The 21,533-nt window shown below is 40.2% G+C and overlaps 1 protein-coding gene across 6 annotated transcripts in view; it reads right to left on the reverse strand.

Annotated features, from left to right (window-relative positions):
- The window catches only part of KAT6B (lysine acetyltransferase 6B), a 240,861-nt gene extending 220,612 nt beyond the window's left edge, over positions 1–20,249 (reverse strand). The window contains exons 1-3 of one of the 6 annotated variants that reach the window (XM_077124858.1): positions 20,124–20,249; positions 9,286–9,355; positions 5,507–6,384 (exon numbers count right to left, since the gene is read on the reverse strand). In XM_077124858.1, coding sequence (XP_076980973.1) covers positions 5,507–6,127 — 621 coding nt within the window. In that variant the 5' untranslated portion in view covers positions 6,128–6,384; positions 9,286–9,355; positions 20,124–20,249. Of the gene's footprint in view, positions 1–5,506; positions 6,385–9,285; positions 9,356–18,356; positions 18,381–18,513; positions 19,124–19,627; positions 19,760–20,123 lie in introns of those variants that run through there. The other 5 variants (XM_077124856.1, XM_077124857.1, XM_077124859.1 and 2 more) reach the window with 5 other exon arrangements.
- Between the last annotated feature and the right edge of the window lie 1,284 nt (positions 20,250–21,533).

Genomic DNA, 21,533 nt, shown 5'->3' on the forward strand with positions numbered 1-21,533 from the left:
TCAAATTTTTTCATATATTAAAAATAACATACAAAGATAAACTACATAAAAGGAATTCATTCCAAGAAACATAAAGATGTACCACTTATTAAATAAAATCTGAAGGAAAAGGATGAATAAAATCTTTGCCATTCAAGATACAATGAGAATAAATGAGAAAAAGCACTTAACTGTTAACTAACGTCAAAGCTATAAAATCCAGATGTTCTCAGCACTGAAAGTACAACAAATGTACCAAATAGGTATATGGGCTACAACAGTAAATTCCTGAAAGCTGCTGACAGTATCCAAAATTAGTCAAGTTACACTCTTTGCAACCTTAATGCCTGGAAGAAAATAACATCAGGAACTCAGAAAATAGACTCATCTGTATGTCATTCAGGACAGGATCATGTGTTATAGAAAAGGCAGCTGCAGTATCAAATACATCTAAAATTCAGAGTTAAAAAGAATGTTTAACACTCATTTTAACAATAAAAAATTCTCTAACATAATATTTCTACTTTACCTGAAGCCTATTTCATTAGAAGTCTAGACAAGTTCCAACTTGATAAAAGCTCAAAAGTGGAACAAGCTGCCATGCCTCACAGTGCAATAGATTCATTCACTCTTCATTTTATCTTTCCCTTGACCCAACTAACTAGTCTGAGACGATCCAAGTGCTCTCTCAACAATGTCTCAACAGCCAGTACTGTCTGCTCACAAAAAGTCTTCAGATACTGCTATTTCAAAGAACTTCTAAAGCTTAATTATAGGAACAACATGAACTACAATTTTTTCCTTCCCTGAAAGTATTTGATCCACCTAGTCTTTCACATTATAGTAGGTTTCTGACTGTCTGAGTTCAGTTATTCTGAAACTGACTTTTATCCATACCAATTCCAAAACTCAGGTTATTTTGAAGAGTATGTTTTGCAAAGCTGCAAAAAAGTAAGGTCTTTTATTTAAGCCTTTATTCAACTTTAGGTTGAATATACATAGCCAAGCACTCTCTGAGAAATGTGAAATCTGCAATACAAAGGACACCAATTCAAAGGAATACTAAGAAAGTCAACAGAGAGGGGGACATTTCTACTCTATAATTAGCAGATAAAAAAATACATTTCTACCCAAAAGATCCAGAGTTGCCTGAGACTACAAATGAGTCCCCTTAATACATAGAGATTTCTGGAAACCTGCCATATCAAGGAACAAAATACAGGAGATTGGAAAAGTCCCAGGAAGAGATAAGGAAGATCTGCTCTAGGGCAGTGACAAGGGACTGGAGAGGAGAGGAAGACAGAGTGAGAAAATCAAAGGAGAATCTAAAAGTAAAGTTCTCCTAATATATGGCATTCACACAGCACAAGAAATTGATGTAGGATGTATATTTGTCTTCTATCGATGGAAATATTTCAAATTGTTAACATTGCCAAAAACCCTAATAAAACATTTCCTTTACCCTAAAGGGGGGGGGGGGGGTGACAATAAATGACCATACAAGCCAAGACCACCACATGTGATTTTTATCATAGTTTTTCTCTTTGGCCTTTTAAAAGGCATCCTTATTTTTTTCCTTAGTGATAATATCATTGTTTTCGTAATTATGTTAGAAGGGTTATGTTAGAAGGGTTTTGTAAGGTTCTAATAGAGCTATTTTATTTCTTCAAGAGAAAAACATTAAACACCTTACTTAATATTAGAGGTTAAATGTCTCTTATTCCAACTGAAAGTTCCCACATTGTATTCTGCACTGGAAACACACCAAGATTTGACGCTTAATAAATTCCAGGAAGATATTCTCAACAAAGTGAAATACCAAGAAATCTGTTCAAAATTGAGCTAAACTGATTTTATAAAAATGCCAAAACCCAAATGTTCAAATGGAATCTTAATGCTACAAACTGTGTGGTGATAACTGAAGTCTCTCTTAGAATATCTGACTTTCCAAAGTCCTCATAATCTGACCTAATTGAGCTTTACCACTTTTAAAGAGAAACGCTAATACTACCCTTTAAGGAGTTTCCTTACCAAGTCAAAGATAAAAGTTTTATCTTCAGCGGTTTAATTCATTTCCTTCACCAAAGAGAGCTTTCTTAAGTAAATACAAAGAAACTATGCTAAGGAAATACCTAATTTGAATTTTAAACTATCAGAAGATGTGCAATTACTTTTCAGAAAGGCAGGAGCCCTTTTATTTTAACTGGCATTGTATTCCTCCTAGCAGTCACCTAGCAATGATGATGATGTTAAACCTAATTAGATGCAGATTTACTACTTTCCCTACTGCTTTCCCATATTGCTAATATTATAAATAGCATCTGCCTTAAAACTCTAATAAGCTCACTGTAACTATCAAATTTAAAATACTGGAAATCTATTTGGGGGAGAGGGGACTATTTCTAACCATTTGAGGACTGGAATAGATACATTCACTATAAATGAAAAGTCACCATTGATGACCAGTATAGTACACAGCCCAGTGACAAATACTCTGAGTCAGACTGTCTGGATTAGATTCTTGGCTTCCCTACTCACCAGTTCCATAACTGACCCTGGACAAATTACTTAAGCTTCAAGCCTCAGTTTTTCAGTTGTAAATGAGGGATAACAAATCTACCACAACACCTTATGGTGATCAGCCAAGGATATAACAAATACAAAGCACTTGGAATACAACCAACATCTAACACTTAACTATTGCTTACTGTTGCTACCATTTTTCTTTTCTTTTTTTTTTACAAATGCAACTCTCAGGCAAAATTAACTAGAATAATAGCTTCTTTGAAACACCTTCGTTGACTAAATTGTGAGAACTAAATCTCTGAACATACAATTTCCATTTATATCATAAATTTCCTTCCACAATACTAACTCTACCACTTCTAACATATCAAGAATGATATAATCTGCTGACACCCAGGTTGGATTCCCAGCCCATGCACTTCCCAAACAAACAAAAAAATTCAACAGAGGGTGCTGCCATAACGGGATACTCACACGGAAAAAGAATGAAATGTGACCCCTGCCATACAGCATACAAAAAAAAAAGATGATAGAATCTGTCTTTCAAATGTAATACAAAAAGTCCTATATACACGAAATTATAGAATATCCAAGCTATACACACATTCAAATTCAGCAGCTAAAACATGGAATTAATCATGGCCAACAATTTACATATGACGGTCTTAGTAAAAGAAACTCAAAATATTTTCTATAGTACAAAAATGTTCACATAGGCTACTTGATGGTCTGGATCCCTGTGAGAACCCGATAAAAGCTGCAGACTCTGACCCTAGAAAAAAATGTGATACTTTAGTTATGATTTCAGGGGATTTGTGGTCTACATATACAAAATCATTCACAGATCCCAGTTTAAGAAATTCTTTTATATGTATTTAGCGAGTTTACATGGTTTTTAATTATTTACAACTTTTAATCTCAAAGGGCAATATATTATGATGTAGTTATTATTACCTTTTCAAAGGAAAATGCTATCACAAAATATAACACAAACATGTTGTCAAACTGACTTGACCTGACTTTTATTTTTACTTGTTCTTTAAGTACTAGATCATTATTATGATTTCTCAATACAGTTAATCTCCAAATTTCATCAAGTGAAAAGAAAAATTCTAGGACACATATTCTCGGCATTTCTTGTTATTTGATAATGCTAACGGAAAATCTGAAGTTCAGCATAAAAAAAAGCAGTAACAATTACACGGTAAGCAATAAATTACTCTTTTTTTCATCTTAGACACTTTCAAACTTGAATTTTCTTTTAGACTAAAAATGCTTCCATACAGATGCTACATGGAAAAATATACTATAAGGTTAGTAAGAAATGATGTGCAAGGTTAAAGAGAACAGAAAAGGGCTTGTGGAAAATTTGTAGTGACCCCTCTACTATGAATGAAAAAACACCCTGGATCAGAAAATTACCTACCTGTATTATTAAAGTACCTCAAACTGTCTGAATAAATTTATATAACCTTATAATTTTAAAACCTTAAAATACTTTAAGATAATGCACATGTTTTAAAAACAAAGATATCTACCTCCATCCAGTAATGGTGCTACATTCCCTTCATAAACTTCCTCATGGTATAAGCTTTTGTGTTTGTTTCGTTTTTTAATTTTTTTCCTATTGGAATAAGCTTTTATAAAAATATTTCATGAGAAACAGAGGTACTTAATTCCTGTGCTAGACACAGGAATTAGGAGTTGAGTCATTTTCTGTATTTTTTTTTAAACAAACGTGATTAAGACAATTTCTTAGGTTTACCTCTCTCTTTACGTTCACATACTCTCACAAAGAATCGGGTAGGTTCCACAAACACAAATACCACCAAAGAATAAAATAAATATTGAAGAAAAAGACTAAATTAAATATGGTTAAGAAATAAATGCCAAGCTTTAAAACAGCCCATGGAAAGGCAAGCTATCTGGTCCTATCCAGTTTCTAGAACTGAAACTTTCTATCATTGAGGGAAATGGGGTCCATCTACATGGTTTTGGGTATCCAAAACAGAAAAGCAAATCATAAGGAGCATAACTTTTTCTAATACTTGTTTCATTTCTAAACATAACCACCTTTTTCTATCAACTGTGGTTAATGATTTACAAGAGGTAAAATGAACTGATATCAGCATATCAACATATCCATTTGCCTAAAGGGCAGGCAACAGGCACATTAACTGGGTGGCCTGAATTATAAACAATTGCTGTGGTCCTATTTTGCTTGTAGTTGAGGAAATAATTTCAGTAGCTTTGAAACAAAACAAAGGAATTCCCTACACAACCAAAGATTTAAAACTGTAACAGTAACTTAAGGAGAATTTTGCCCTAAATTTATAAACACTGTAGAGGTAACCCAAGGCCCAGAGAAATCAAAGAGTCTAAGAAAAGATTCTGTATGAGTCAGAATAAACATTTACCTACACCCAAAGAAGACTGGACAAAACAAATGACTTTTAATTGAAACAGGAGGGCTTTAAGTTACATCCAAGAATCCAAGAATGCACAATCCAAGAATGCACAGATCATTGGTATTAAAATTAGAAGTCGGCAAGTTCTTCCTTTTTGAAAATACGGCAAAGAATATGCATTGGCCTTTTTTAAATTTTTAAAATAAATATAATCCTGCCTCGAGGAAGGAAGATTGAAGCTATCCTTCCAGATTCCTTCAATCACTCACTGCTTCAAAATCACAACTTAAAAAACAAATCATGGGTTTGATTCTTGGTGACTGCCCATGGGAAAAAAAAAAAAAATCACATGATCATCATGTCAAATCCTTGGTCAACCAACAAAAAAGCCCTTAATATGCTGTAGAACAATACAGAACAATTTATATCATAAGACAATATACACATTTTAGAATATAAAAGCCTGCCCTAAATGCAGAACATTCAGTTATACCAAACTTTACTCAGAACTTTTATCCGTATAAAATTTAACTGAAACTATAAAAGTCACATGGGCAATATTCAGAATGTTTTAACATTCTTTCTTCACTTACCTGGTCTTTCTCATGGGGTAGAAGGCTGACAGGTGGGAGCGAGGCGGGGAAAGCATTGGGATATTTGGGAGCCCCTTTGCCATCTAAGCTACCGTAATTGACCCTGTACTGCGGTCCGTCTTTCAGTAACCTTCCATTGTTCACAGCACGCTTGGCCCCCAGTCGCAGCCGCTGTTGAAAGGCTGGGTTGTTGGTGGTGGTTGTGAGATCACTTTGACTTCTGAGATACTTCTCTATGTTCTTCAGGGAGGAGCCATTTGGTTCCTCAAGTCCTTCAATTGCCCTCCTTAAGAGTTTATTCCAATCCACATTGCGGAGATCATTACATGATCCTCTAGACCCCTTGGTCGACTTAGGAAAAGTGCCTGGTTTAACTGATGAAAAGCGCCCAGGGTTGTCTGGGTCCTTATAGGAGGCAAGGCCTTTGTTGGTAACTTTGAGAACTGAGCCATCCTGAACACTAAGTTCCAGCTGTTCAGAGACTGTCTTCTTATCCAGCCCATGGGAAGTACTGACCGCATGGCAGATTCTCTCTTCAGAAGGCCTTTGCTTTTGCTTTTTTATTTTCTGTATAGCTTCAAGAATCCACTCTGTATAAAGTGGGTTTGCAAGTTTTACCATGGTTGACAAATGACTTCTTCAATACAAAAGTTACCCATAGAGGTTCTCCTTCTATTTAACAGAACTTGCACAATTAAAAGTCTTTACAATTCAATAAATGGGTAAAATATTCCAGACCATATTAAGCAACATCTTACAAACATCCATCCTTAAGAGGTTAAAAAGGAGACAAACAAGCAATGTTGAGAGTTGTCTTATTTTACCAACAGGAAACACTGTATTCGGGCGACGAACATCATTAACTAGGAGGTTAAAACCTTAAAGGATAAAAAAAGAGGAAAAGGCTATTAATAATGGAACTTTTAAAAGTAAAGAAAGATTCTTTATTCTTTATTAGAGTGAGACACCACTCTAATAAGAAAAAAAATCCCCCTGAAATGCCCATGGAAGTAATTACAAGAATGTATTGTGTGACATGGCTCCTATGACCATATTTTTCAACCAGAAACTGGGTCACAGTCTGAGAAGGAATTTTTTTTTCATTTATTTATATGAAGCAATTTACGGGGCATTAAGAGATCACATTTGTTATACATATCTAATGAATCAACTTTATTGAAATAAATAACATTTGAAAGTGGATCAAGATAAATGTTTATCACAAACATGTAAAATCAACATCAAAGAATATTCTATGCAACAAAAATTAGTTGGAAATACATAGAATTTATTTTTTAAAAATCTTAAACTTAAAAAAAGGGGAGACAATAATACCAATTCTTCTATTTCAGCTAGTTTTTACACACAAGAAAATTCCCATGCAGCCACTTCTCTGAAATCATATCTTCCCATCCCTTTGTAAAGGGTTTAAGATACCCTCTAAGCCACAGGTTGGAAAATTGGAATTAATATAGTAATATAACTCTTCACTTTCAAATAATGTAGCATTCTAGGTATCTTAATGCCCAGTTAGCTCATGAAACTGCTCAATAACAGGCAGGTTTGTACAAATCTGATTCCATATGGACAGTGGCATATGTCTCCTGGTGTACACAAAAACCACCACACATCTCCAGTCTGGTTGGTAATAAGTATATCTTCAAAGAGCACCAGAAAAAAAAAGTGCTCTGGCCCAGGAGGGGAGCCAGGCCTACCTATAGGCAGCAAGACCCTCATCTTGCTCTCCACTATGAATATTCACTTAACTCTTTTTATGGCTTAAAGTTTACAGAGCGTGTTCACACGTAACTTGTCATTTAATCTGCAGGACAACGTTATTGGTAAACTGAGGCTCAGAAGAAGATATAATTCACCCAAAGTAACAGTCAATAACTGATCTAAGCCTCAAACATCATTGTTCTAAACCCAAGCTCAACATTCTTCCTCCTCCTGAGCTAACCCACTCTGGCTAGTTCTGCCTCTGCAGCTGAACTGAGGTGGTCTGGAACCGTAGTCCTGACACTGCCTAGTGGAGAAATCTTGGCTAAGGGACTTAGGCTTCAATCACTTTACCTGTGGGTAATAAGAGTAGGCAATAGTAGTATACTCCTCACAGGAATGTTGAAAGGAATAAGTGAAAACAGTATTTAATATTCAATAGACAGCAATTATCACTTTCTATCAAATACAACATCTATATATACAGAAAAAAATCTCATAAAATATAAACTTAAAGTTATCTCTGGTCATTTATTTAGATGGAATATACCTAGAAGGGGAAAATAATATATCATTCCTCAAAACTTTGACCAGATATACTAAAGAAAATAAAATTTGCTCCCAGAGATTCTGAAGTGTTGCCAAAAAACAATTGGGCCATTGAATTGTACTTTTCAGTAAACTCAAAAGGGGAAATTTAAAAAGGATTATCCTCTTTGTCATTAGTAAAGTATAAGTTCACTCCCTCTCTTTCCCTCAAGTTTAGAAACTTGGGGCTGAAGGGACCTTAGGGTCATCTAGTTCAACTTCTAGTCCTTCAGTAAAGGTTGTTTGTTCAATATCCCCCAACAGATGATAGCCATGAGTCTCTACTTAAAATACTTCCAGTGACTGAGAGCTTGTCACTTTTTAAGACAGTTCACTCCACTGTTGGACATCTCTAATCATAATATATTTCTTGCTCACAGGAGCCAAAAATCTGCCTGCTCGTAACTATTACCCATTAGTACTACTTTCCCTGAAACAATCCCAAGAAATTCTTACTATTTCTTCAATATCACAGGCCTTTAAATATTTGCAAAGAATGATCTTTTGAAAACTACTAACAAGCAGACCCAGACCCCACTGTACCTCCAGTCTCTCCTTAAAGCACTCCCATCCTCGGTTTTCTAACATCTCACATGGTTTCTAAGTACCTCCTTCTTTTGGTTGCTCACTAGTTTTAAAATCTGGTAGTCCACCCATCAACTAATTATAAATGCAACCCAAGGTTACATGAACTTTCTAAAGAGCCCTGCCACACAGTTGGCTCATGCTGAGCATGCAGTCAACTAAAAATCCCAGATCTTTTTTCAAAAACGCTGTCAAGCTAAGTCTGTCCGTCCCCTTTCTGTGCAAATCTAAAGCCTAAAATTTTTCATTTATAGCAGTTCAATTTCACTTTGTTGGTTTGAGTCTATTTTCCAACCTGTTAGAGATGGTTTTGAATCTTGATACTGTCATCTATGCCATCTGCAAATCTAATAAGCACTCCTTTTTCTGTCATTATATAAATCATTGAAAAAATGTTAGACTTGGAACAGTGTGTTTAGGAATGAAATCATGGGCTTTCATAGTGCAACCACTTTCAGGATAGAACACAGGAATCACTCTTAGGTTAGAAAGTTTAGAACAGGAAACTGACCTTTTCCAAAGTAAAACAGTTTGGGGCAAAATTTCATTAGAAGATATTTCACTGTGTCCAACTAATTATTTCATCTTTCATCATTTATTAAGGATGAATTACAACTAATTTAATTTGACTGCACAAAATACAACTGCAGGAAGCAGAAGAGATCACAGAAGAGTATTCAGTATTGCAAAGTTGCTTTCAGACATTTTGATAATGTAAGCAAATGAACATACATTAGAACAAAATGCATTCCAAAACTAATAAATACCCAAAATATATTTTCACAACAAGCTGTTACCACAATCCTTACCCACAATCCAAATAATCATTCATATTCATTACCAACACTTTTTATACATTAAAAAGAAAATAAAATAAGGAAAAATACCAGAATCGACGCTCTAAACGTTTTAATAGTCCATGACAAAACTGAAGATTGTCCAGGTCTTGAGGCAAATCTGCCAAAAGAAAAAACTAAATGTTAATTTGGGCATAAGAACAACTCTTAAATGCAGCAACCACCTATGGATCTCCACAACTTTCCACAAACAGCTGCAATGAGTTTATTAATACAAAAACTAATACATTTGGTGATACATTAACTCTTTCAGACCATTAAAAGATATTTATGAACATGGAATTTGGGACAAGAAATGAAGCCCTAAAGGCAATGCCTGAAGAAGCAAATTTCTCTCTTCCTAAATGCCAGACGTTTCCCCTACATTTTAAAAATCAGGTTTGTGATAGAGTCCTAAGAGAGAATCCGATCATGAAAAAAATCCATTACTCAAATAGCCAGGCAGATATAACATTTTATCCAGAAAAAAACATCAGGCGTCCTTTTAAGGTCAGCATTTACTTTTCCAGGCAGCATTCACTATTCACCCAAAGGTCACCTAGCACCTAGGTACTGATTGGGCCTATCAAAGTATGGCCAATATCTTCACCTAAAAGAAGCATGTACCAGTTTTCACAATAGTAAGTGTGTTTTTACACAGGCACATTTTAGGACAGGAGTGATGCTTTTTATTTCAAGGCAGAAAATAAACGTAAAAGCCACAACTGAGAATAACTGCATTTTTGATCTTATATAAAACAACCAAGCAACCTTAGAGCCTCCTTCTCCCCTCCCCCAGTCACAGACATGCACCCCACTCCTCAATTTAATCTCAAAATTAGCTCTCATCTGACACCAACCAACAGAGTTAATTAGGCAGAAGCAGATGTAACACAGCAGCTCTTTGCTACAAGCAGAATCACAGTGTTTAAAAAAAAAATACACAGCTAGCATAGGAACAAAATCAGAAGTCTCTTATCTGTAGCCAATTCTCAACTAAACACATGTATATTATCCACTTTGGATATTATCTACTGCAAATTTTTTAATCGTAGGCTGGTTTGTTTCTGACATCCCACTGGCCCCACTGTAAATTGGTATAAGCTAAGAGAATAGATGGAAAACCAATTTAATTTTAGTCTAAGCAGTATCTATCTAGACAGGCAAATCTAGAGGAAGAAAAATGCACAATTCATTCAAAAGCCAATAGAAATGCTCCCCCCCATGCCCCCCATCCCCAATTTGGAATTATTCACACCACTTCTTTTTCAGAGCACTGGGATTTGTTTCATATGCAGATAGATCGGTCTATCAAAACTTTAAATCCCAAGATATTATTTTCTTTTCATTTTTCTCTATAAAAACTTAAAGTTGGACCAAAATGCAACCAAAAAGGAAGAAAATCATTCCAAATTAATTCTGGGAACTCACATTACATCAAATTAAATTATTCTATTTTCTATGGTTTTGAATCATTTTAAACTACAAAATAATATGCGTAAATTACATGGTTGTATCAGTTTTATAATAAACACTATTCACATCATCCATTACAAACTATTCCAAACAGATCTAGAGAAATGCTTAGTACAACACTGAGTTTTTAACTTTCATTGGTATTACATAAATATTCAGAAATAATCATGTCAGCATAAGAAGAGTCAAAATATCCTGGGTCATAAATATTATGTGAGGCCTCCTCCAAGCTTTTACTAAAGCTATGTGTTGTTTCAAAATCAGTGTCATAACAATCAAGTGAGGAGATTATGGGTGAGCCATTGTGGGTGAGCCAAAAACAGTGGCAGAAAAAATAAGGGTTAATAAAAGAGTTTACTTTTGTCACCATGAGTTTTACTTGCTCACAGTTATTTTTAGCTCTCTCACTTTTATAAGCTCCTAGATTTGTTGCAAGCCCCTTATGTAACTGAGTGAGGATCCACAAATCCTAACAGTATCTTCCCAAATAGAACATAAACTGCTTAAGGGAAGGGATTTGACTTCTTTTTCTTCTGCGATTTCCTAGCACAAACAACTGACACGGGTGCTCAAAATAACATCCTGAGTTAACAAATGTCTGCTGCCTGACATCAAACATCACCCATACAGTGATTTTTGTTAACTTTCAAGTCTTGGATGCATCTATTTCCCCTAAAATCAATGAGTAAAGCCCAAAACATGAATTGGGAGATGAGGTTTTTAAATACTAATCAAAGAACAACCAACAAATATTTAACAAAATGATGTTCCATGCATGCAGCCCCATGGTAGGTACCCTGAGGAAGACAAAACAAGTGTAAAAACCAAGTTTACTTTCCAGATGAAGGACAGGCATAAGAACACATAAAAAGTAATTAAGAATTAACCAAGAGCTGAACTATAATAATAATATCAACCACTTCCTGATACCTACTCTAGGCCAGGTAAACCATAAAACAATCCTGTAAGTTACCACTGTTGCCCCATTTTACAAAAGGGAAACTGGGGTTTGACTCCATCAAGGCCTCTTCAGTATTACAGTGAAGGATTCTAATTCAGATACCAAAGCTCAAGCATTCCTTTCCCTCCTTGGAGTTCTGCTCTGGTGAGGTCTCCTGCAGGGGCACCCCTGTGGGCTAAACATTATGGCCATTACAAACCCTTCCACTCAAACATAGCGGCTCCATTTTAAACTGTTTTATTTGTTGGACTTTCTCCTTAGATTCACTTCAAAGGAAGCGTTTCTCTGATTACAGAAGAGAAAGAGACTGGGAACAACTGTGACTTTACCTTGCTCAAACACGAAGTGTGATAAAGTACAAAAGATGGGACTTACACTGGCCCTTCATAGGGCAGAACTTGGATAACTGCCTGGTCCCCCACCCTAATTCAAATCCTAGCATGGCTCAATGCAAGCAACACCTCAGAACCCCCACAGCTCTTTGTCTGACAGGAAGCTTTTAGCTTTCTTACCATTATGGCATTCATTTCTCACTGTATATGTTGCTTAATTATGTACTGATCTCATTTCTACTAGACTGTAAAATTCTTAAGAACAGAATTCATGTGTGATTCATCTTTCTATGCCCGGACATTTCCCAGGACCTCAACGTGAACATAAAAGGGGTTAAATGTATATTTATTAGACGAATGCATCAGTGAATGAAGGGAATTTAGGAAAAGGCAGAGAGATAAGAATGAATTGTCAAACAAAAGGAACAGTGAGTCCCTATGCCTGCTTAGAGCAGGTACATGGCTGAAGAGGGTAAGAAATGAAGTTGGATGCGGGAAAAGCCATTTTGAAGCATGTGAACATGACAGATGAAGTAACAGGAAGCAACTGCAGGAACAGGTAACACAATGAAAGTACATAACACATAGGAGAGTGCAGAAACTTTGAATGTTTCAATCACTTCAGCAAAAGTATCTATCCAGTATGGGTTGGAAGGGTTGATTGAAGGAACAAACAAAAGCAACTACTACTATTTTATCTCTCCACAGCTCAGTTTGGTTCAACTTATAGATATGCATCTAATCGGTAGCAAGCCCAGAGTCAGCACTCAATGAGTATTAGTTGCACTGAATATTTAATTCCCCATCTTTTTAGAGTAACACTAAGTTTTTTCTCACTATTCATTAACAGAGAGTTTTCAATTCATAAGCTAATAATGTTTTCTAAGGATTTCTAAGAGGATAAATCACCATGAAAATTATCATTCCAACTAATACATATTATATTAATTGGAAGTTTAATTTTTCATGGCATATTCTCCTAGTTGACAATATCCTTGTTATGTCATTAAACTATACTTGTGTAAATCTGCCCCAACAAACAATAACTGAACCATCAATAAACTATTAAGGCTTCCATAATCCCTAGCAGAGATTAGTTTCAACATCATCATCATAAATTAGCAAAGATATGTCCCAAATTTCCCGGTGAAGCTCATGAATTACATTTGCACAGTCATCCCTGCATTTAAGTGCTCAATAGTTTCAGTCTCTAGAATTTAATCACACTGTTAGGAACCTCACAGGAAATTTGATGCCTTGTAAAACACAGGATTTTAGAGAAAAGATGAAAGTCATTTGAACTCTTTCAGGCCTTTGGAGCCAGGGTACAGTGATTAGTAATGATGATATAACTAAGCAGTTTCACTTAGAAACAATCAACTATATTTAGAATGTCCTTTTTGGGCACTAAAAATTCCTACTCAATCCTAAATTCCTCTCTAATTAATAAATAAGCTTTAGTCCATTTTTAATGATAAAGACTGACAACAATATTACTAAGAAAGAACACCTGACATCTGAACTTTTAAAAGGTTATTCTGAAAAGATAGGCCACTTCAGAATTCTGTGTTAACTTTATTACAGACGTCTTCAGATCAGATATACAGATATAACCTAAAAACAAACTAAGGTTCTCCTTGGGGAATGCCAAGAAAATTATAACCGACTCAAAAAAAAAAAAAACAAAAAAAACGCATGTATGTACACATATTTCCATACAATTTCAAGGGTTTAGAGAATCTCTAGAGTTCATTAACTGACCCCTGGTCACTCTTAACTGCAGTTACTCCAACATATACAGGGAAGCAGATAATTTCATCCAGTTTTACCATAGCTATAAATATGGGCTTTAATTAGGACTATATGTTACATTAAAAGTAATAAAGCGATTTTCATTGGTTTGGGATATTATCAAACAATAGGCTTCTGAAATCTCATTCAACAAGTAGATGTGCTGTGGTCAGAAGGATCTAGAGCGTACAGGGGTCAAGTCCCCACTTTGCCAGCTACCTAAACTGTGGAACACTGGGCATGTTCCATCATCTAAGTCTCAGCTTTCTGGTCTGTAAAAATAAGAAGAAAAAAAACCCCTGCATTGCAGAATCGCTAAGAGAAATAATTGAGATAACAAATATGGAAGAACCAAGGATGGTGGCAGACACATAGCAGGAACACAATAAAATGCTAGCTCATAAAAGGGAAAAGGGCAGCACAATCAGCTGGAGACCTGTAAAATCTAATTTGGCTGAACTTCTGTCAATATGACCGTTTTCTCCTAACAGACAGGGTAAGTCAGAACCAGGCTTTCAGTTATAGTTGAAGACAAGTAAAATCCAACACAGAGAATAGAAGAAAGTGAAGAAAAGCAAAAATAGATTTGTAATAATGAGGCTGGGGTCAAGAGTGTATTTTACTCCTAGTTATACATCTTCAAAAGTCAATAAAGCTTTTAGAAAGATAATACTGCATAGGAGAATATATTCTTGACCTCAAGGTAGGAAATAATTCTTAAAACAAGACACAGAAAGCACTAACCATAAAAGAAAAGACCAATAAATTTGACTCCATTAAAATTAAGAACTTCTGTTCATTAAAAGACACCATAAAGAGAGTGAAAAGGCAAACAGAGAATGGAAGCCATTTGCAACATATACACACAACAAATGACTTGTATCCAGAGTAAATAAAGAACTTCTAAATAGCAATAAAAGACACACAGTCCAATTTCTTTAAAAGGGCCTGGGGAGACTTGAACAGGAATTTCACAACTGAGGAAGAACAAACGGCCAATAAATATATGAAATGCTGTTCAACCTGATTACTGAGGTAAATCCAAAATTACCAGATTAGCTAAAACTTTAAAAGTTAACAATATTGAGAATTGGAGAGGATAAGAAAAATGGGAAATCTCCTATGTGACTGAAAGGAGTGTAACTGGGTACAACCACATTGGAAAACAGTTTGGTACCTAATATAGTTGAAGACATGTATACCAGATACCAGACAACTAGGGCAACTCTACAACTCATCATCCAAACACAGATACTTCGGAGAATTAAAGATGTCATATTAATCACACTTGGACAACAAGCAAAACTAGGATAAATAAGTCACCAGAGCTATCAACTAGCAATTCCATTCCTTAGTTTACAACTCAGAGAAACTTATGCCCATTTGCACGAGATGATATGAACAAGAACGCTCCTAGCAGCTTTGTTCACAATTGTCCCAAACTAGAAATATCCACCACCTATTAAATGGATGATACAAAAATTATGGTATCATAATAGGTAATAGCTAGCAAAAGACTGTGGAAGTTCTATTAAAAAGGTGATCAAATGAACACTCATTCATTTTTGATGGGAATGTAAAATGGTGCAGTCGCTGTGGAAGACAGTTTGGCAGTTTCTCAGAAAGTTAAATATAGAATTACCAATGACCTGGCAATCCCACCTCTAGCTATATACCCAAAAGAATTGAAAGTAGGGACTCGAACATATATTTGCACACCGATCTTCATTAGAGGCATTACTCACAATTTCCAAAAAATGGAAGCAATCCAGGTGTCCATCAACACATGAATGGGTAAACAAAATGTGGTATGTATACATAATGGAATATTAATCAGTTGTAAAAAGGAATAAAGTTCTGATGCATGTGACAACATGGATGAACCTCAAAAACGTATTTCACTCATGTTGAGCGAAATAAGCTAGATACAAAAGGACAAATATCATATAATGTCACATACGAAATAAGCAAAATATGCAAATTCATAGTCAGAAACTAGAATACACGTTACGAGATGCCAAGTGGGGGAGAGGGATGGGGAGTTAATGTTTACCTGGTACAGAGTTTCTGTACATGGGGTGAAGGTAAAGTTTTGACAAAGGATGATGGTGATCTAGGCTCAACATTGTGAGAGTAATTAACACCACTGAATTGTATATTTAAAAAGGGATAAAAACAGAAATCTTAGGTTGTGTATAAGTTATCACACACATACACACAAACAAACAGAACTGTACAACACAGAGTGAACCCTAATGTAAACAATGAGCTAATGTTAATAGTTTAATTATAATATTGTTTCATCAATTGTAACAAAGGTACCACACCAATGTAAAGCATAAATAATAGGGAATAACTGGGAAAACTGGATATGTGTGTGCAAGGGGTAATATGGGGAACTGTGTTTCCTGCATAATTTTTCTGTAAACCTACAACTTCTTTAATAAAAAATTTCACAGTGCTTTGGAAATGCAAATTAAGGCATTATAGTGAAGAAATATCCCTTCATCCCACCTCTCACATACATGCACCATTTACCATTCTGCAAGCAAAGAGTCATACCATTATCGCTCACACATCCCTACTTTCAAAAATGTTCCTTTTCTCTCACTTTATACAAACGCAAACATGTATGTACGTGGAAGACTAAAGGCTACATTACAGAAAACTAAGAGATTGAAAAGTTGCCTTTAAGAACCCTGGCATTTTAGTAAAGCCAGACCAGTTAGTTAGGCCTTCTAAGTTTCTGAAGAATCTTAAACTTCCTCCCTCGTGTTGTACAGTTCCTCACTACTCACCCCATTTTACCTTTCATTTACATTATACCTTACATTCAACAACTCCCACCTTATCTTCACAAGTTGTGCATAAAATAAACATATAGTGTAATGGCAATGACATAACAGTCACTCTACTCAGGCCTAGGTAGTTTGCTGGAAAAACTTTTGAACTTCTTTTACTGACCATGTCATCACCATCTCCTTTAATGTTAAAACCTTCCTCTGTCACTACCTTTTTAAATTTTTAACCATCACTTTACTTCCCAAGCTTTAACCCTCAAAGTTCTCAGGTAAGAATCTTATTCTTTCTGAAACATACAATATAATCCTTTTCTCTTTAAAAATATACTGCCCCCAATTCCTTTTGACACATGTGTGAAGGATTCATAAATAAAAAAATAGTGGAATGTTTTATTTCAGGGCTATTCCAGAAAATCAACAAGGTACAAGTGAGCCAAGGAGAAGGTCGTTAATTTTTTTTTCTGGAGAACCAATTAACTAACCACATCCTAAAACAATTAATTCCTAACAGCTACTTCCACCGTCTGTCCATATATTAGGTCTTCATATACTCTTGACTTGAAATTTCCTATTACTTCCATCCCAAACAAACTTCGTTCATTGGGTTTCTATGCCTATTTGCCACATCCGTAATTTTTCATTCTATCCCTTCACAATCCCCACCTAATACTGTCTTTATCACAGCTGAGCACCCTCTCCGGATTGTGTGGCTTAAGCTCCTTCACCTGGCAGGCCCTCCTCTGATTTTGCAGCTTCATCTCCCACCACTCCTTGCACTTGCCCCTACGAAACTATGTGCAAATGCGAAAATACCCAATGTTCTTTGCCAACGTAGTATGTGTGCCTCTTCCTAGGACACCTTGCTCTGCTTCTCCTGTCCCTTCTTCAAGACTCCAGCTCAAGTTTCAACCAAGAAATCCAGTCTTTCTCCCAAACACCTCTCTCTGCCTCAACCTCACTCCTGGTGCAGTCCACCAAGCCACATTCAACAAGACCTACATTGCCCACCTGAACCCACCTTTCCTCACACCTGTCTCCTTTTCCCACTCCCCTGAATCCCCAGTTCCCACAAAATTTTCTGGTACAGATACATTTTGCAAATTCTAAGTAGCCACCCACCACTCCCTTCCACATTTAAGTCAGATCTGCTGTCTCAATATTATCTTTCACAGTTTCTCCCAATCTTAACCATCGCATCCTTCCATGTTTGTTTTATGCCTTCATATACCACAAGCTAGTAAACTTTCCTTTTCCAACATGCCCATTCACCCAGATAACTCCTTCCACCATAGCAAACCAATTTGCTTCTCACATGAGTCAATACTTCAACTAGCCAACACCCACACTGCACTCCTTTCTCCACATCCATCACACCCAAACCCATTATTACTCTGCCCCCAGGTTAGTGCAATCTCACCCTACTGAAATATTTCACCTGTTCTAACATATACTTTTAGGTCTCCCTTCCACATCTCCCAAATTGCACCCCTCTCTATTCTCCCTTCCGCACCTGCTTCCTTCCACACCTCGTTTTCCCTCCCATCCCACTCCTCACCAATCCTCCCCAGACCTCACCGGCCTCCCACGGCTCCTACCAGTTCACTGCCACTCAGAAACCCCCTCCAAGCCCCCGCCTTCCCACTACCCGAGCCCCGCCCCCACGACAGAGCCCCGCCCCCCACCTTCGTGCCCCGCCCCTTGTCCTGGAGTCCCGACCGAGGGGCGGGGCATGTCCTTCCTCCCCTTTCCCCCGCCCCCTACCGTCACGCTCAGGGCAGCCTGACCCCGAGCGGCCCCGTGGTGACCCTCGCGCAGAGGCCTGTGGGAGGGGCGTCGGAGGCCCCCGATGCCCCCCCCTTCCGGCCTCCTCCCGCCCAGTCTCCTCCCCCTGGGAACGCACTGGGGGCGGGTGACAGACCTGGCCGCGCGCCACCGTCACCGTGCCTGCTGGGGGCGCTGCCGCTGCCTGAAAAAGAAGCCGCGGCTGCCGCCTGGAGGAGGTGCCGTCGCCTCCGCCACCGCTGCCGCCGCCGCCAGGGGTAGAAACTAAGCCGCCGCCATTTTGTGTCCCCCTGTTGTTGTCGTTGACATGAATCCGACATGACACTGATTACAGCCCAATGGAGTCTCATTAAACCCGAGCTGCGGCCCCGCCCAAACGTTTCTCCATTGGGTGAAGCCGCAGACATCTGAGGCCACCCGTTGGCCTGGGGGCCTGTCCGTCACCCATTCACTAATCATTCTGCACACCATTGGGGCAGGTTCCTGCCGATCATCTTGCCTCCTTACGGGCACACCCCTCAACCCATCCTTTCTCCCGTCCGGACCACCCCGAGGGCGGGCCCATTGCCTGTACCAATCAACAGACAGCTAGGCCCGCCTCTTCCGGGCAGCTATTGGACCAGCCCTTTTTCTCTCTTCCAGACACCGCGCCACCTCTACTTCCACCTGCCCGCCCACTCTACTGCTAGAAATGGATTGGGTCTACTCGCAGCAGAGGCGCTTGGCTTTATTGGCTACAGATGACGCCAATCGGGGGGGGGGGTTCTTCTCCTTTCCCCTCCCCCACTCAACCCCAATCCCCCTAGCCCGCAGCTAAAGTTTGTGTGAGAGCTGATCGCTGGCGGCGGCCGCAGGATTTAGGGGTGGGCGCGGGCGGGCGCGCGCGGGCGGGCACGCGAAGTTAAAATTCGAGGTTCTCAGTCGCCAGTTCCCGTGGTGGAGTGCGCGGACGGGCGCGCCGCCCGGAGCGTTCCATCCCGCCCCCTCCTCCACCCTCTCTCCTGTCCCGTCCCGGGCGACTACTCGCCCGCCCCCTGGCTCGCATCCTTCCCCCCAAACACACCCCTACCCTGCAACCGCCAGGTCGGGTGCAGGCAGGACGACGTCGCTGCAGCCTACTCGCCATCCCATCCCGAGGGGGAGCAAGCCCCTACCCACCGGGCGTGCACCCCCCAGCTCCACACTCGCCCGTGTCTGCAAGCACGTGCACCGTTCGCCGCTGCCTCGGGCCACCCGGGTCCCCGGCTAACCTCGCCTGCAGCCGGGCCAATCGCTCGCTGCCCTTTGTTGCTGCAGCCTGGGTCTCCCCGCTGCCTTCCTCAGCCTCCGCCTCGTCCTTTGCCTGCCGCCCGGGTCCGCAGCGCCGCGCTCCCCCCGCCCGGGACCCACCGCCGCCGCCTCCTTCTCCTCCTCCGCCTCCTCCTCCTCCTCGGCTCCGGGCTGCAGCGCACAGAGCCCGAGGCAGCGCCGCCCAGCCCCGCTCCCCCCGCGCCGCCCGCTAGCCCGCCGGGCCGGGCCGGGGGCGCAGCCCGGACCCCGCCCGCCCCTGTCCCCGCCCTGGGGGTACCTGCCTCCGCCCTGGGGGGCTCCGCTCGCCGCCCTCGGGAGAGGGCGGGGATGCCGGTGTCTAGGAGGATGGGGACGCTTGGGCCGCTCGGGTGGGGAGTGTGCCCGCGGGGCCCGAGCTGAGGTGCGGTCCTCGCTGACGCGCCCCCCCCTCCCGCCGCCAAGGGCCCCAAACTTCACCCTTCGCACAGGCCTCGCGCCTTGGGGTGATCACGGTGGTTTGGCTGAGGGGGACGCCTCGGGAGCTGTGGCTACCCTGACCAAGAGGAAGAGGGAGCAGTGACATTCAGCAACTGCGGACAGGGCACGGCGGCGGCATCGTTGGGTGGGAAGTGGGGATGCCAGACGCGGGCTGGAGCGGGAAGCTGCCCTCTCCCGGGCGCCCCGGCCAGCGAGTTGCTGGGAGCCCGCCGGATGGCAGAGGTGCTGGGGGGAGGGGCGGGGCGGCCGCTGGGGGCCCTTCCCCCTCTGCTCCAGACAGGGCGCAAGGGGAAAGCCGATGGCTAAGTTCGGTTTTCCAGGCTTCCCCTGGGCCCCTCGAGTTCCTGAGGCCCAGATGAGGGAGGCTCGGGGCTCCTCTGGCCGCCCAGGCGAGGCCACTCTAACGCTGCCCGCATGCCTCCTGGCGCCCTTCGCACTCCGAAGTGAGCGTGCCTCGTTCATCCCGGAGATAGATGGGACGCTAGCTGGGGAGACTTCAGAAAATAGACAAGGTAGCCCCGAGAAATGGCTCCTACAGAGTTCGAGCACGAAGTTTCCCTTCCCAGGCGCCATTTCTTCGGGAGGGGGCGGAGAACTATAGCTTTAAAAAATAAAAACCAAGTTTCAGGCATGGTAACCTTGCTGACCACCTGTTGACTGAAGTCTATCCCCTGGAGTCAGGACAATATTGGGCCCTGGCGGGTGGTGTAGGGTGCCAGGGAGAGGAGGCCCCCGGCTTCCTGCCCTAGTTGACTCGTACATCCTCATGCCACTGACACTTCGCAGCAGCAGCATCTTTAGCTCCCCATTAGAAACCACTGTACAAACTAGGTACTTTGTTAGAGCAACTTATCTCGAGTCTTATCTCAGGCAAATAAAACTGGCAGCAGAGCCCTGTCCTAAAATGCGGAAGACCACAGAACACATCTTTTTTTAAAGATGGTCTGCTACTTTGGGGTGTGAGTTCCCCCTACTTATATGCTTCTTGGCAGCAAGGTGAGAAAGGAACTAAAACAAAGGACAGTGTTGGATGAAAGGATAAGAAAAAGGGAGAGGGGGAGCAAAAGAGTTGTAATCCTACACTCAGAACTGTCACAGTTTCCATTATAAACCTCCTTTTATAGGTGTTTTATTACTTGGTTGTTAGTTTTAAAAACACACACCTCTTTAGATTAAATCTTGACATTCTGAAGCTCGGCCCAGGGAAACAAAACACAGGGAAAGCTCCACCCTTGGCTACTTTTTGGGTTACATTACTGATAAAAACAAACAGCAGTTTGAGTTTGCTCAGAGTCTTTCCTTACCGCTTTTATTTAGTATCTTCAGTAGCTTGCTTTAGGTGAATTTTTACAAGCCATTAATTCATAATTCAGTCAGAGTTCATTTAAG

This window comes from Tamandua tetradactyla, chromosome 13 (genome assembly GCF_023851605.1).
Source record: "Tamandua tetradactyla isolate mTamTet1 chromosome 13, mTamTet1.pri, whole genome shotgun sequence".
In the NCBI taxonomy this organism is placed as follows: Eukaryota; Metazoa; Chordata; class Mammalia; order Pilosa; family Myrmecophagidae; genus Tamandua; species Tamandua tetradactyla.